The 13,587-nt window shown below is 48.7% G+C and overlaps 1 protein-coding gene across 1 annotated transcript; it reads right to left on the bottom strand.

Annotated features, from left to right (window-relative positions):
* Nucleotides 1-1,679: 1,679 nt before the first annotated feature.
* On the bottom strand, nt 1,680-12,522 carry LOC134980166 (gonadotropin-releasing hormone II receptor-like). Its single transcript, XM_063946854.1, has 4 exons — nt 12,141-12,522; nt 5,353-6,470; nt 4,998-5,202; nt 1,680-2,762 (listed from the first exon to the last, which is right to left on the bottom strand). Exons 2-4 carry the CDS (start codon nt 5,926-5,928, stop codon nt 2,269-2,271), a joined length of 1,275 nt encoding a protein of 424 aa, XP_063802924.1. The 5' UTR covers nt 5,929-6,470; nt 12,141-12,522; the 3' UTR covers nt 1,680-2,268.
* Nucleotides 12,523-13,587: the final 1,065 nt, after the last annotated feature.

Here is a 13,587-nt window from a genome sequence, read left to right as displayed (position 1 = left end):
TAGGCAGCAAAACTGTGTAATACCGCAGCTGCTGGAGAGCCGCACCCTTGCTTTCCCCTGGTATGTCATCACTTAAGGCTATGCTTATTGATTTATTGTGATGTGGAAGAGGGCACAAACACTGTTCAGGAATAAAGGACAGGAAAGATATATACTATACACGCAAGATAGCAGGGGCTGTGCTTTACAGAGAGCTGTATAATATACAGTAACTGGTGTGTTTATGCTCAATACATTAGGACAATATATGGCAGGAGTTTCAGCGGTCTGAAAGGGAGTGATTGGAAGGAATCATTTTAATAGCTGCAGTGGAGTGATAGTGTAACACTGCACTGTATTTTGCCTTTATGTTTCATACCGAAAAGATGTTTTAATTTGTGTCACCTACAGTGGATGTGGCCATTTTGCATGATTCAATAATAATATTTGTCAGAATGCAGCCTAACCCATCACTAGGTGCCAGTGACATCACTGAGAGCGCAGCCTATCCAGTCACAGGGAGCTAGTGACATCACTGAGAGCGCAGCCTATCCAGTCACTAGGAGCCAGTGACATCACTGAGAGCGCAGCCTATCCAGTCACTGGGAGCCAGTGACATCAGTGAGAGCGCAGCCTATCCAGTCACTGGGAGCCAGTGACATCACTGAGAGCGCAGCCTATCCAGTCACTAGGAGCCAGTGACATCACTGAGAGCGCAGCCTATCCAGTCACTAGGAGCCAGTGACATCACTGAGAATGCAGCCTATCCAGTCACTAGGAACCAGTGACATCACTAAGAATGCAGCTTATCCAATCACTAGGAGCCAATGATGTCACTGAGAGTGCAGCCTATTCTGTCACTAGGAACCAGTAACATCACTGAGAGTGCAGCCTATCCAGTCACTAGGAGCCAGTGACATCACTGAGAGTGCAGCCTATCCAGTCACTAGGTGCCAGTGACATCACTGAGAGTGCAGCCTATCCAGTCACTAGGTGCCAGTGACATCACTGAGAGTGCAGCCTATCCAGTCACTAGGTGCCAGTGACATCACTGAGAGTGCAGCCTATCCAGTCACTAGGAACCAGTAACATCACTGAGAGCGCAGCCTATCCAGTCACTAGGAACCAGTAACATCACTGAGAGTGCAGCCTATCCAGTCACTAGGAGCCAGTGACATCACTGAGAGTGCAGCCTATCCAGTCACTAGGTGCCAGTGACATCACTGAGAGTGCAGCCTATCCAGTCACTAGGTGCCAGTGACATCACTGAGAGTGCAGCCTATCCAGTCACTAGGTGCCAGTGACATCACGGAGAGTGCAGCCTATCCAGTCACTAGGAACCAGTAACATCACTGAGAGCGCAGCCTATCCAGTCACTAGGAACCAGTAACATCACAGAGTGCAGCCTATCCAGTCACTAGGAACCAGTAACATCACTGAGAATGCAGCCTATCCAGTCACTAGCAGCCAGTGACATCACTAAGAATGCAGCCTATCCAGTCACGTTCTGTTCTGCAGGAGTCTATTCGGGTCACTATTTGGATATGTCTTGCAGGAGTCTGTTCTGGCCACTAGGTGGCTCTGTTCTGTTGGGCACTATTTTGTGTGATATTGGCGCACACCACCAATGTGGCTCCTGCACCCCTCTCATGGAAATAAACAAATACATAGAAAATTGACCCATATTTTGCAGAACAATCTGTACTAAAGTCTTTTACTGAACATTTACAGAAAAATACAAGTGAATATAGGCCCAGGAAGATTCCACTAGTAGGATTTCTCTTAAAAAGAATGACCGGGGTTTCACTGCTGGACCTCAAGTGCGAGGCTTTTCACCCGGTGTTTGAAGTGACTACAACTAGGGATGGACATCGACCATCGATGGTTTTGCAACAGTTGATGGTTTATGGCCGATGGCAAGTTGAAAACATTGTTTGCGGCGTGTTTTTCCAGTCTGTACATGTACAGTCCTTATTCATCAATGTTTTACTGCCGATGGGGCTAAAAATCATCGACCATGGATGGTAGCGCTATCTACGGCCATGAGTAACTAAAACTGGGAACCATATGGTTGAAATGAAATGTAATGGATCATCTCGTATTAGGTCTAAGGCAAATTGTGTCTGTAACAACATTGTGCGATGCTTAATGCTCGGCCCTGTGTGCGTTTGGAGTATCTACTGGCAGTGGGATGGGCAAGCCTTCCATCTGTGCCCTGCAGCGACCGCCAAACCCTGGTCACCTGATTCGTTCGTCGGATTGTCTCGGGATAACCACTCCTTCTGCTCCTCACATGAAACTCTCCACAACTTTCCTTTTGTGATGGTCACTTTTACCTGAATGTAGACCAACCCCAGTGACTTCTAGGTCAAGTTTGCAGGAAACTCTGGAAGCCCCAGTGGACTTCTTCAAGGACACCGCAGCGGTGGAGGTCCGGAAGGAGCCGGTGCCCAAAGAAGCCGCGTCGTTGTCCTTTCCCTGGGCGTGGCACCGGCAGACCCTTCTGACCTCTCGGCTGAAGTGTATGGTAAAGAGGCCGTAGATGATTGGGTCCAGGCATGTGTTGAAAAGACCAAAAAGGAAGAGGATGTGGCTCAGCGACGGCGGGACCTTGCGCCGGGTCAGCATCTCTGGGGAGAACCAGTACCAGATTCCAAGGAGGTAGTATGGTGTCCAGCACACGATGAACGTCAACACAATCACTAACGACATCTTAAAAGTCCTCATCCGGGCTCGGGGAATGTTGTTGTACGAGCGTCGGAGGTTGATTTCACTAGAAGAACCTGGAAAGAAGAACACACAATGACATAGCCTTCTGTGAGATCTGGGGTGTCACTAGTGCAATATCTGTACATAAGCTTTGGCCAGAGCCTCTCAAATGAGTCCCTTAAAAGGTAATTAAAGCCACTGTCTGGCATTCATATATTTCAAAGGCTGTATATTACTATTATTAATATGTTTTATGCTTCTATAAATATGGCCGCCACATGCTCTTTGATGCCTGCAGTGTGTAGCCGTATTAGGAGGGAGGTGGTTGTCTTTAATGAGCAGGCAGAGTGTGAGTGACAGCCTTGTAGACTTGCTCTGCACAAATGTACTGCGTGCAGCCTCAGCTTCTCACATGGGCAGTGATGTCACAGCAGCTCAGCAAACTGCAGTATCAGCTTTTTTACCTGTACAAGACAACAGTTAAAGATCAGATGGCCTCCGGACTTTAGGTCGACACCCATTGGTCGATAGTGGATAGGTCGACACGGTTATTAGGTTGACTTGAACACGGGGGACATGAGTTTTTCATACTTTACGATCCAAGTGGATTACAACTGGGTACAGTAACCTCGCCCGCAGCTTGCGAGCCATGCAAGGGGACGCGGCGCACTAATTGGGGTTCCCGGTCACTTGACGGAGAAAACAACACCAAAAAAACATAAAAAAACTCATGTTGACCTTTTTTTATGTTGACCTAATGGCCGTGTCCTATTTCTAGTGTCGACCTATCCACTGTCGACCAATGGGTATCAACCTAATTGGTGTCTACCTAGAGTCCCATACCTGATCAGATTGCTGGATCCACTAAGTCGGTAAGTAAAAACTTTGTATTTTTACATTAAGTCACCTAATTACCCCTAAAACATCTCTTTTTTTCAGTTTTGGGTAGAGTTATGGAGACAGGAAAAGTTCAAAAGTTATAGAACCAATAAAGATATACATAAACACTATGCGTGCCCCTGAGAGCCCCATCCCTGCGTCTTACAGCTTTCCGCTGCTGATATTTTAGTTGTCAAAGGGAGTTTTCTAAGTTTGATCATGTGTATCTCCGACACTGTACAGGCAGAGGAGCCCGGGCCGTTCAGCAATCTCAGGGGGAGATGTATCAAACCTTATTCTACAGAGGACAAGGAGAGCTGTTGCCCACAGCAACCAATCAGATTAGCTAACAATTATCTAGTACAATCTCCATGAGCAACAACTTCACGTGTCCCCTTTATATGGTATGATACATTTCTTTATAAGTAGTGCTTCAACAACCGCCCAAACTTTTTCTATGGAAATGCAGATATTTACTAAAGTGCAGGGGTTCAAATGTGGAGGAGTTACCCATAGCAACCAGATTCTACTTATCATTTATCTAGCACCTTCTAGAAGATTATTGCCACAATCTGGTTGCTATGGGCAACATCTCTACATTTGAAAACCCGCACTTTAGTAAATATACCCCTGAGTCACATGCAAAGCGGCAGCAAGTCCGTACGGCCGCTGCAAGCATCCTTGGCTCCATATGCTATTGCATGGTTGCCTACTCTCCTGGAACGGCCCGGAGGCTCCAGAAAATCGGGTTTCCCTCCCGGCCCCCTGTACGAGCGGGCAAGTTTCCCAGAGCCGGCACCAGGCTGCCAGTGAAGTGGTCGGACTTGGATCCCGATGACGCAATTCTTGCCGATCGTAGCCGCACCCACCCCGCTGTACAGTAGCAGTAATCTCAGCATTGTATTGCAGGGGCGTGGCCACTATGATGCGATCACGTAGCCTCGCTCCTGCATACCCTCTGTGGCTGTGTCACGTACATGTAGCCACGCCCCCACACTGTTCTTAATATTGAGCCACGCCCCCACCCCCACCATCTGGAAGTCAGTAGCTATGTGCTATTGCTGGTGTACGCACGCCTTCGCACGTTTAGTCGCAGCGCCTTCTGTGATTCTGTCCGCATCCATCAACAGGACACTGACTTACACCTACCCCCATACAAGCGTCCCCTGGGCATATGCACCATTCAGAATAGGACCCAACTCTGGCCTATACACCCATAAGCCGCTTCTCCTGCATACGACTGTATTGATGCCCACAGACGGAGAGAACGGTGGAGAACCGCCTGACTTGGAATCGCCATGAGATACACAATGATGCATATATTGGGTACCGTGCTTGCGCTGTTTGCTAAAACTTGCTAGTTGGGTCCACCTACGGAGCTGAGAAAGCGCTATGCATTCAGTGACGCACTCCAAGTAGCCACCACTCACCACAGGCCTTCTTCATCTTGCGAGAGATCTCTATGAGGATGCGGGTGTAGCAGAAGAGCATGATGAGGAGCGGTAGCAGGAAGAGGAAGCAGAAGGTGAACATGTTGTACAGCGTCTCCTGCCAGTGTTCCTGGAAACTGCCCACCGTGGCGCACTGGACAAAGTGCACCGGCTGCGATCTGCTGACCGTATGGAACACAAAGAGCTGGGGAAGGGGCGACAGTAGGAGTTAGGTGGATGCATTGAAATTGTAGGAATCAATTTTTTGCTAATACATTTCACAAAGCAATGACCTGCTGTGACTTATAATGGCTCGGCTAACCACCTCTGAATCCTCAGACCTGGAGTGACCTACCTGTGGGGTAGCCAGCAGAAGGCTCAGAGTCCAGGCCACGGACAGCATGACCTTGTTCTTCTTCTTTGCATCTCCTATCCCCAGTGGGTTTAGGATGGCGGCGTGGCGGTCGAGACTAATCACCACGGTGACAAAGGCAGAAGAGTACATGGCCACCAGCTTGAGGAACATCAGGATCCGGCAGGCCACGTCCCCGGCGTACCACTGGATGGTGACGTTCCATACCGCGTCCAGCGGCATCACCACAAACGTGATGAGCAAGTCGGCCGCCACCAGGTTGATGATGAGGATGCGGATGTGCGACTTCTTCCTGTACTTGTGAGTGATTGTCCACAGCGTGACCAAGTTGAAGCAGGCGGAGGAGATGAAGAGGACGCAGGTGATGGCCACGCGCACCTTGGCAGCCATGGAGAAGGTGGGCAGCACAAAGTGGTCTTCGTTGACCAGAGTTATGTTGGGTCTGTGCGGTTTTTCCAGGTCGTTAATATGGATGCAGCTGAGGTTGAGACCTCTGAATACGCAGAGGCCTAGAAAACCAGCCGACCCACCTCCCATCACTTGGCCACTCATGTTCATCTTGGACTTCTCGGAGGGGACCTTACCAATGACGAAATGCGTACATCCAGCTCATCAGCGGGTAAAAGCATTGTGTATGGCAGCTCCAAAACATAGATGCCAAATCTCCTCACCGAGAGACCTGAGAGCGGTTCGGCGCTGGACCTTCACAGAGTATGTCCACCATGATGACAAGATAGACATTTTCTATCCTTACTGACCAGCATGCACCTGGGTTCTATTCCTCTTGCCTGGATCATCTTTAGTGTCTCCGGTGCCCACATGTATATCTTAACAGACTGTGCTGTTCGTCGTCACTGTGCAACTGTCAGCTCCGAACCTGTAGCCTCGGCGCATTTGTCATCTCCTCGGGCAGGTCAGCCAGTCTCCCAGGCTTCATCGTGTCTCTTCTGTTGGACATTATTTCCCAATTAGCCAGTGTAATGTCCCAATAGAGACATGATGCCTATTGTCTGCTCTTTGATCACGTCTTTTCCCGGTGGATGGCTTGCCGGTGGAGAATAAAAGGAGCTGTCCGCTTCTGCAGATAGTCCTGTGCAAAACTGAAAGAAAAATAAATGTTATCGCATATCGCAGCTTTCGGGAGGACACAAACTCGCCCTGGTGGGTGATCTCTATCTGGGGTCTATGCTAACTATGGCAGAGAGGCGGCTTGTGCCACATCACTAGGCCCTGCCACACCAATTTGTGGGTCCACGGAGAGCGGACGGGACTCATTGGCACAAATTGATGTCACTTAGCCCTGCCCCTCTCCATACGGTGACGTGAATTCCTGTTATCATCTCCTCATACTGCCGCACCACTAGGGAGCGTCGGGATGCGGCAGATCTGGTTACTCTACCATGGGTGCCGATGCCTACTGGAAAAATCGGGACTCTCCCACAACTTGCAGGATAGTAGATAAGTATGGTGCAAAGCTGAGACATCAAGTAAGTTTTACCCCTGGGTAACACCGTGCTGCCCTGCAGGTGCAGATGTGGGAGGGCCGTGTTCTAGCTCAGATCTACATTGTAGTGTCTAGTACAGTATGTGTGGGCTGCATGCAGAAGCAGCCAGTATTTACCCTGCGTGCAGAAACAAGCCCCTTTCAGACACGTGACCCAAAATATGCCGGGTCTAGCAGCTGGCAAATTCCCAGGCCTCCGCTCTGTGACCCCGGTCGGGAGCAGGGTTGGGAACCTGGGACTTGGGGCCTAATTCAGAGTTGATCGCAGCAGCAAATTTGTTAGCAAAACCATGGGGGTCATTATGACCCGATCGCACGCTGCACTTCTTCGCAGCCGTGCGATCGAGTCGGAACTGCGCATGCACGGCGGCCGTATTACACAGGTGCGTCGTTGCCTGGCGCAGCGACGCCACGAACGGAGAAAGCGATCGCAGCTGCGACCGCAAGAAGATTGACAGGAGGAAGGCGTTACGGGGCGTTGGGAGTGTTCAAACTGAAATCTAAATTGCTGTGTAAAAATAAAGCAGCCAGTATTTACCCTGCACAGTAACAATATAACCCACCCAAATCTAACTCTCTCTGCACATGTTACATCTGCCCCACCTGCACTGCACATGGTTTTGCCCAACTGCTAACAACTTTGCTGCTGCGATCAACTTTGAATTACCCCCTTAATCCCGAGGTTGTGTCTTATAGGCCCTACACACTGGCCGATTTGTTTGAAAGATATGAACGATCTCGTTTATAAATGAACGAGAACTCGTTCATATCTTTCAGTGTGGAGGCACCAGCGATGAATGATGCGCGGCCCCGCGCTCGTTCATCGCTGGTCCTCCGTCGGCTGTGCATGCAGGCCAATATGGACGATCTCGTCCATATTGGCCTGCATTTCAATGGAGCCGCGTGACGGGGGGAGTGAAGAAACTTCACTCCCCCCGTCACTGCCCCCCCTGCCGCCAGGTCACTCGTCGACGGAACCGCCGTCGGGCAGCTCGGCGGCGGATCGGCCAGTGTGTAGGGCCCTTTAGTCTGGGATTTCTGCATGTGTCCCCCTTACGATGCAGCAGGGTTTGTCCAGGTGTAAAGTTACCTGCTTATTTTCACTGCTCCCGTCTCAGGGTCTGGCACTTAATCATCTCTAATCATAGAATCCTTTTAAAAATCTGCTAGAACCTACAGTGCCTTGCTAAAGTATTCTGACGTCCCCCCCCCCCTTTGCTTTTTACCTACTTTGTTACAGATTTATAAATACAAATTTGAAAATTGGTATGAAGCCCCTCAAAAGTTCTGGTGCAACCAATTACCTTCAAAAGTCATATAATTGGTGAAATGAAGTCCACCTGTGTGCAATCTAAGTGTCACATGATCTGTCAGTATAAACACACCTTTTCTGAAACTCCCCAGAGGCTGCAGCACCACTAAGCAAGAGGCATCACACAATGAAGACCAAGGAGCTCTCCAAACAAGTCAGGGACAAAGTTGTTGAGAAGAACAAGTCAGGGTTGGGTTATAAAAAAAATATCCAAATCTTTGATGATCCCCCGGAGCACCAGCAAATCCATCACCTTAAAATGGAAAGAACATGGTACCACAACAAACCTGCCAAGAGAGGGCCGGCCACCAGAACTCACAGACCGGGCAAGGAGCATTAATCAGAGAGGCAGCACAGAGACCAAAGGTAACCCTGAAGGAGCTGCAGAGTTCCACAGCAGAGACTGGTGTAGATTGTGCGCATGTGACCACAATAAGCCGTACACTCCATAGAGCTGGGCTTTATGGAAGAGTGGCCAGAAAAAAAGCAATTACTTAGTGTTAAAAATAAGAAGGCACGATTTGAGTTTGCCAAAAGGCATGTGGACGACCTCCCAAACGTATGGAGGAAGGTGCTTTGGTCAGATGAGAATAAAGTTGAACTTTTCAGCCACCAAGGAAAAAGCTATGTCTGGCGCAAACCCAACACATCCCATCACCCCAAGAACGCCATACCCACAGTGAAACATGGTGGTGGCAGCATCATTCTGTGGGGATGGTTTTCAGCAGCAAGGACTTGGAAACTGTTTCGAGTTGAGGGAAAGATGGATGGTGCTAAATACAGGGATATTCTTGAGCAAAATCTGTTTCAGTCTGCCTGTGATTTGAGACTGGGACAGAGGTTCACTTTCCAGCAGAACCCGAAGCATACTGCTAAAGCAACACTCGAGTGGTTTAAGGGGAAACATTTAAATGTGTTGGAATGGCCTAGTCAAAGCCAAGATCTCAATCCAATTGAGAATCTGTGGTCAGACTTGAAGATTGCTGTTCTCAAGCGGAAACCATCCAACATGGAGGAGCTGGAGCAGTTTTGCCTTGAGGAACGGGCAAAAATCCTAGTGGCAAGATGTGGCAAGCTCATAGAGACTTATCCAAAGCCACTTGCAGCTGTAATTGCCGCAAAAGATGGCTCTACAAAGTACTGACTGTAGGGGGGTGATGAATAGTTATGCACGCTGACGTTTTCTGTTATTTTGTCCTATTTGTTGTTTGTTCCACAATAAAATAAAAAAAACATCTTCAAAGTTGTAGCCATGTTCTGTGAATGATATGATGGAAACCTTCAAACAATCTATTTTAATTACAGGTTGTGAGGCAACAAAATCTGAAAATTGCAAAGGGGGGTGAATACTTTAACAAGGCACTGTATGGTGACAAATGCCTGTTCTGGAATAAGTGCAAGATAACAGATGGTAAATGTGCCAAATGGGATTCGCAGACAGCGGCGAAGGACAGGGAAAGCATTGGCGACATCCGGGTGTGTGACATTAATATGCAGTTTATATTACTGTGAAAAAAACCTGAAAATGAATAATTTCACCTCTGAAGCCGGGAGCTGATGGTGTATTTATAGTGTAACAGAGTCAGGGGAGGGGGCTGCCGTGTGTGGGTCCCTGCCACTATTGTGCGATAATGTCACTCTGCTGGTGTTTCATTTACAGCAATGTGCGTGTCTCCTGAAAGCCCACGTTCTATGACGCATCAGCCAGGAGTCAGGGCTGCATCTAGTTACTAATATATCACATCTTATGCCTTATAGACTCTGCACAGTCGGGGGGGTGCACAACCATAAGGGGGTATTGGGGTCTTCCTTCAGTGTTATACTTGGTGCGCAGTAGAGGCAGCCGGCTAATCGTGCCAGGGAATACGAAAGACTTGCATTGTCCCGTCGGCTGGAAATTACATAGATCTGAGTTTTAGGATCCTAGTAATTGATTGTTTAATGACCGGTCCAGCAGGTAATGGAATGGTTACTTGTTAATTAGGCTCCGGTAATATCCCTACGGATTACGCTGCTGTTACTGTATCTAACAGAATTACACGTCAGGGTCTTCTAAAACATCAGACCCTGATGTGGCTATCCCATTTCTTTTCATTTTTTACTAAAAGCTAGGAACGCTGCTTAGGGTTGGCCATCGGAGGTTGATCTGTCGGAAAGATCACTCTTCATGCCCGATAAAGCACTCTTTTGGGAGGGGGTAGGGATCCATTCTGGAGGCATGACGAATCAATAAGGATAGATCCAAAAATCACTACCCTTTACCCCCCACCCCCAGGAACAAAAAGGGTCCTTTGCGCGCAAGGGTCTTCAGACCCCCTGTTGTTGCATGTAGGGATGGCCATTGATCATCGATGATTATCAGCTATCGATGGTTTGCCACCATTGGTTGATAGTTTTGCCATTAATGGCAGAGAAGGTGGCACCATGCAGAACATACTCAGTCCCCTTCCCTGATTGGCCACCACTTGCCCGGCTCTCCCTCCGGGTTGGGTATGAAATGCCGGTGGTCGCATGACCAACCGCGGCATCCCAACAGTGAGAATTCCAGCAACGGACAGGGGTAAGTATTTTACCCCTCTCTCCTTCCCTACCCTAACCCTCAGGGGTTGTTGGCTAGGGCTGACCCTCCAGGTGTGTCGGCTATTTCAAACCTCCCTCCCACTAGATGAGAGTCGCCGCCTGCACTGTGTGTGTGTGTGATGGTCATCGATGGTGCAGACCATTGATGGATCACCACCGATGGTTTCTTGCCATCGATCCGCCGAAGCTTCACCCACATCGGACATCGGAGGTTCTGGTCTGGTGGGAGCCTCAGGGATACACCACCTTCTAGATCTAGGGATAGGAACCCATGAGGGCAGCCACACCAGGCAATACGCCCATCTCGCTCATTTGCATAGCATGCCAGTGGCATCAAGAACTGGCTGTCTGCACTACGCAGGGAGATTAGATAAGTAAGATTGTGCTAGCCATGTGTTATACACAATCTATAGATAGGTGAAATTGTGGGATGTGCAGGGTTGCACGCCCTACTGCAAATGCTAAAAGTATCCATCAGGGATTTCTCTGGCCATATAAAAGCACCAGGCTGTAGAATGAGACTTCATATCGTATATCCCTATTACAAGATATTATATTCACCCAGCGCAAATAAGTTTTCTTCTAATTTGCTTCTCCATCGCCATCTGTTGGCGACAGGTGCCATTGCAGCAGCTGCACTTTGCACTCCCCTATCTCAAGCTGTATTTCTCAACAAAGAGGGGGTTAAAGACACCAAAAACTCCCCTTCAGACATCTAGGGGTATGTTTACTAAGGGTCCATTTCCATCGTTTTGTTTTATCGACTTCAAATCGCTGGAAATTGAACTGAATCGATCTTGTACATCCAGGGTTAAAACACTTTATCACTCTCCAAGGCTTGATAAATCTGGGCCATATTATAATGATCTTTTATTAATACGTCACAACAAGGGTCCTGTAGCACTGTGCATAGTGGATGGAACATACAGCAAAACTACGTAGTACTTGTGTGATCAGACAGGACAGTTACAGACCAGATACCAACTTTACAAGTATATATAATTATAATCCAGATTCCATAACTACGTGGGGCCCACAGAAGGAGAGAGGGCTCTGCTCTCAAGAGCTTGCATTCTAGAGTGGACGCAGTGAGGGAGGGGAGATGTTCAGAGATGAACCTAACGCTACTTCATACACAACCCCCCAAACTCTAACACCCACCCACACATATATATACAATACACAATGCAAGTTACCTACTCTGGCCGGCACCCTGCTCCCTGCGTCCACCACTCTCCCAGCCAGCACAGCCCATTAACCCTTGCCTGTGCAGGCGTCCCCCCAGCTTCCCGAGTGGTGCAGCGTTCCCGGGAGCAGCTGCATGAGACGCTCCATCACTCTGCAGCATAAAGACAACGCAACCAGATAACTTACCAGTCTGCAGTGGCACTGTGCCCCTGGCCGCCGGCTGCTACTCCCAGGCTGGCAATGCCAGCAGCTGATGCCCCTAGGAGAGCCAGAGGGTGGTGGTGGTGTCCTAGGCTGGAATGCTGGTGGAGATCTGCAGCCTGCCCATGTTAGAGGTCATTCATTCATTGCAGATAATAGTTGCCCCTCCTTTCTCTCTCTCTCTCTCTCTCTCTCTCGTCTGAGCTCGCTAGATCTATATCTCCTCCGTGCTGCAGGTATGGGGGTAACCCACTCTCAGCTCCTCCATCCTCACTGCACACCACCACTGCCACCCTGCAGCTCTACGTGGGCTGGCGGAGCGGAGAGCTGCCTCTTACTGATAGATTCACCAACGCAGTGCTAAGCCCCCCCCCCCCCACCTCTACACAGACTGTAGCCGGACGGAGCGCCCCCTGAGACTGACTCTTACCCTGTGTGCAGCTGGGTGATACTCACTGCCGGCCTCTGCCACCTTACACCTCCCAACATGACCCAATGCTCTGCTCCTGGGCTTATGTCTTCATTTATGGTGGGTACATAGTGATATATTCTGCAGATTATTACATTACTGGCCTCTCTAGACATCTGCAGAACATTGCTCTGTCCCATCTACCCCCTGACAGGTACATAGTGATATATCCTGCAGGTTATTACATTACTTATCTCTCTAGTGACCTGCAGAACATTGCTCTGTCCCATCCACCCCCTGACAGGTACATAGCGATATATCCTGCAGATTATTACATTACTGGCCTCTCTAGTGATCTGCAGAACATTGCTCTGTCCCATCTACCTCCTGACATGTACATAGTGATATATCCTGCAGATTATTACATTACTGACCTCTCTAGTGATCTGCAGAACATTGCTCTGTCCCATCTACCCCCTGACAGGTACATAGTGATATATTTTGCAGATTATTACATTACTGACCTCTCTAGTGATCTGCAGAACATTGCTCTGTCCCATCTACCCCCTGACAGGTACATAGTGATATACTCTGCAGATTATTACATTACTGACCTCTCTAGTGATCGGCAGAATATTGCTCTGTCCAGAGCCAGACATAGGTATAGGCAAACTAGGCAATTGCCTAGGGCATTTGATATGCCTAGGGGCATCAGCAGCTTCTGCTGATTAAAATTATATGCGGCATGCCTATATTCTGTGTGTACCATTTCATGTGCAGATACAGCTGCAGTCTCACACAGTATATTGGCATGCTGCATATCATTTTAATCAGTAGAAGCTGCTTGTGCATCCTAGCCACAGAGCAATAAAAATAAGATGCATTTTCATTAAAAAAAAAGGTGCCCGACGTTAGCATTGAGGCAAGATTTATGAGGACACATCTGTATCCAAGCAGAGGCAGAGGTCCCAGTGTTAGTGGCAGTGTGAGTGCTGTGTGCATGTGAGTGGGTTGGTTGTGCAG

The sequence above is a fragment of the Pseudophryne corroboree genome, chromosome 12 (genome assembly GCF_028390025.1).
Source record: "Pseudophryne corroboree isolate aPseCor3 chromosome 12, aPseCor3.hap2, whole genome shotgun sequence".
In the NCBI taxonomy this organism is placed as follows: domain Eukaryota; kingdom Metazoa; phylum Chordata; class Amphibia; order Anura; family Myobatrachidae; genus Pseudophryne; species Pseudophryne corroboree.
The sequence above is the reverse complement of the archived record's forward strand: the minus strand, read 5'-3'. Positions and strand labels throughout refer to the sequence as shown.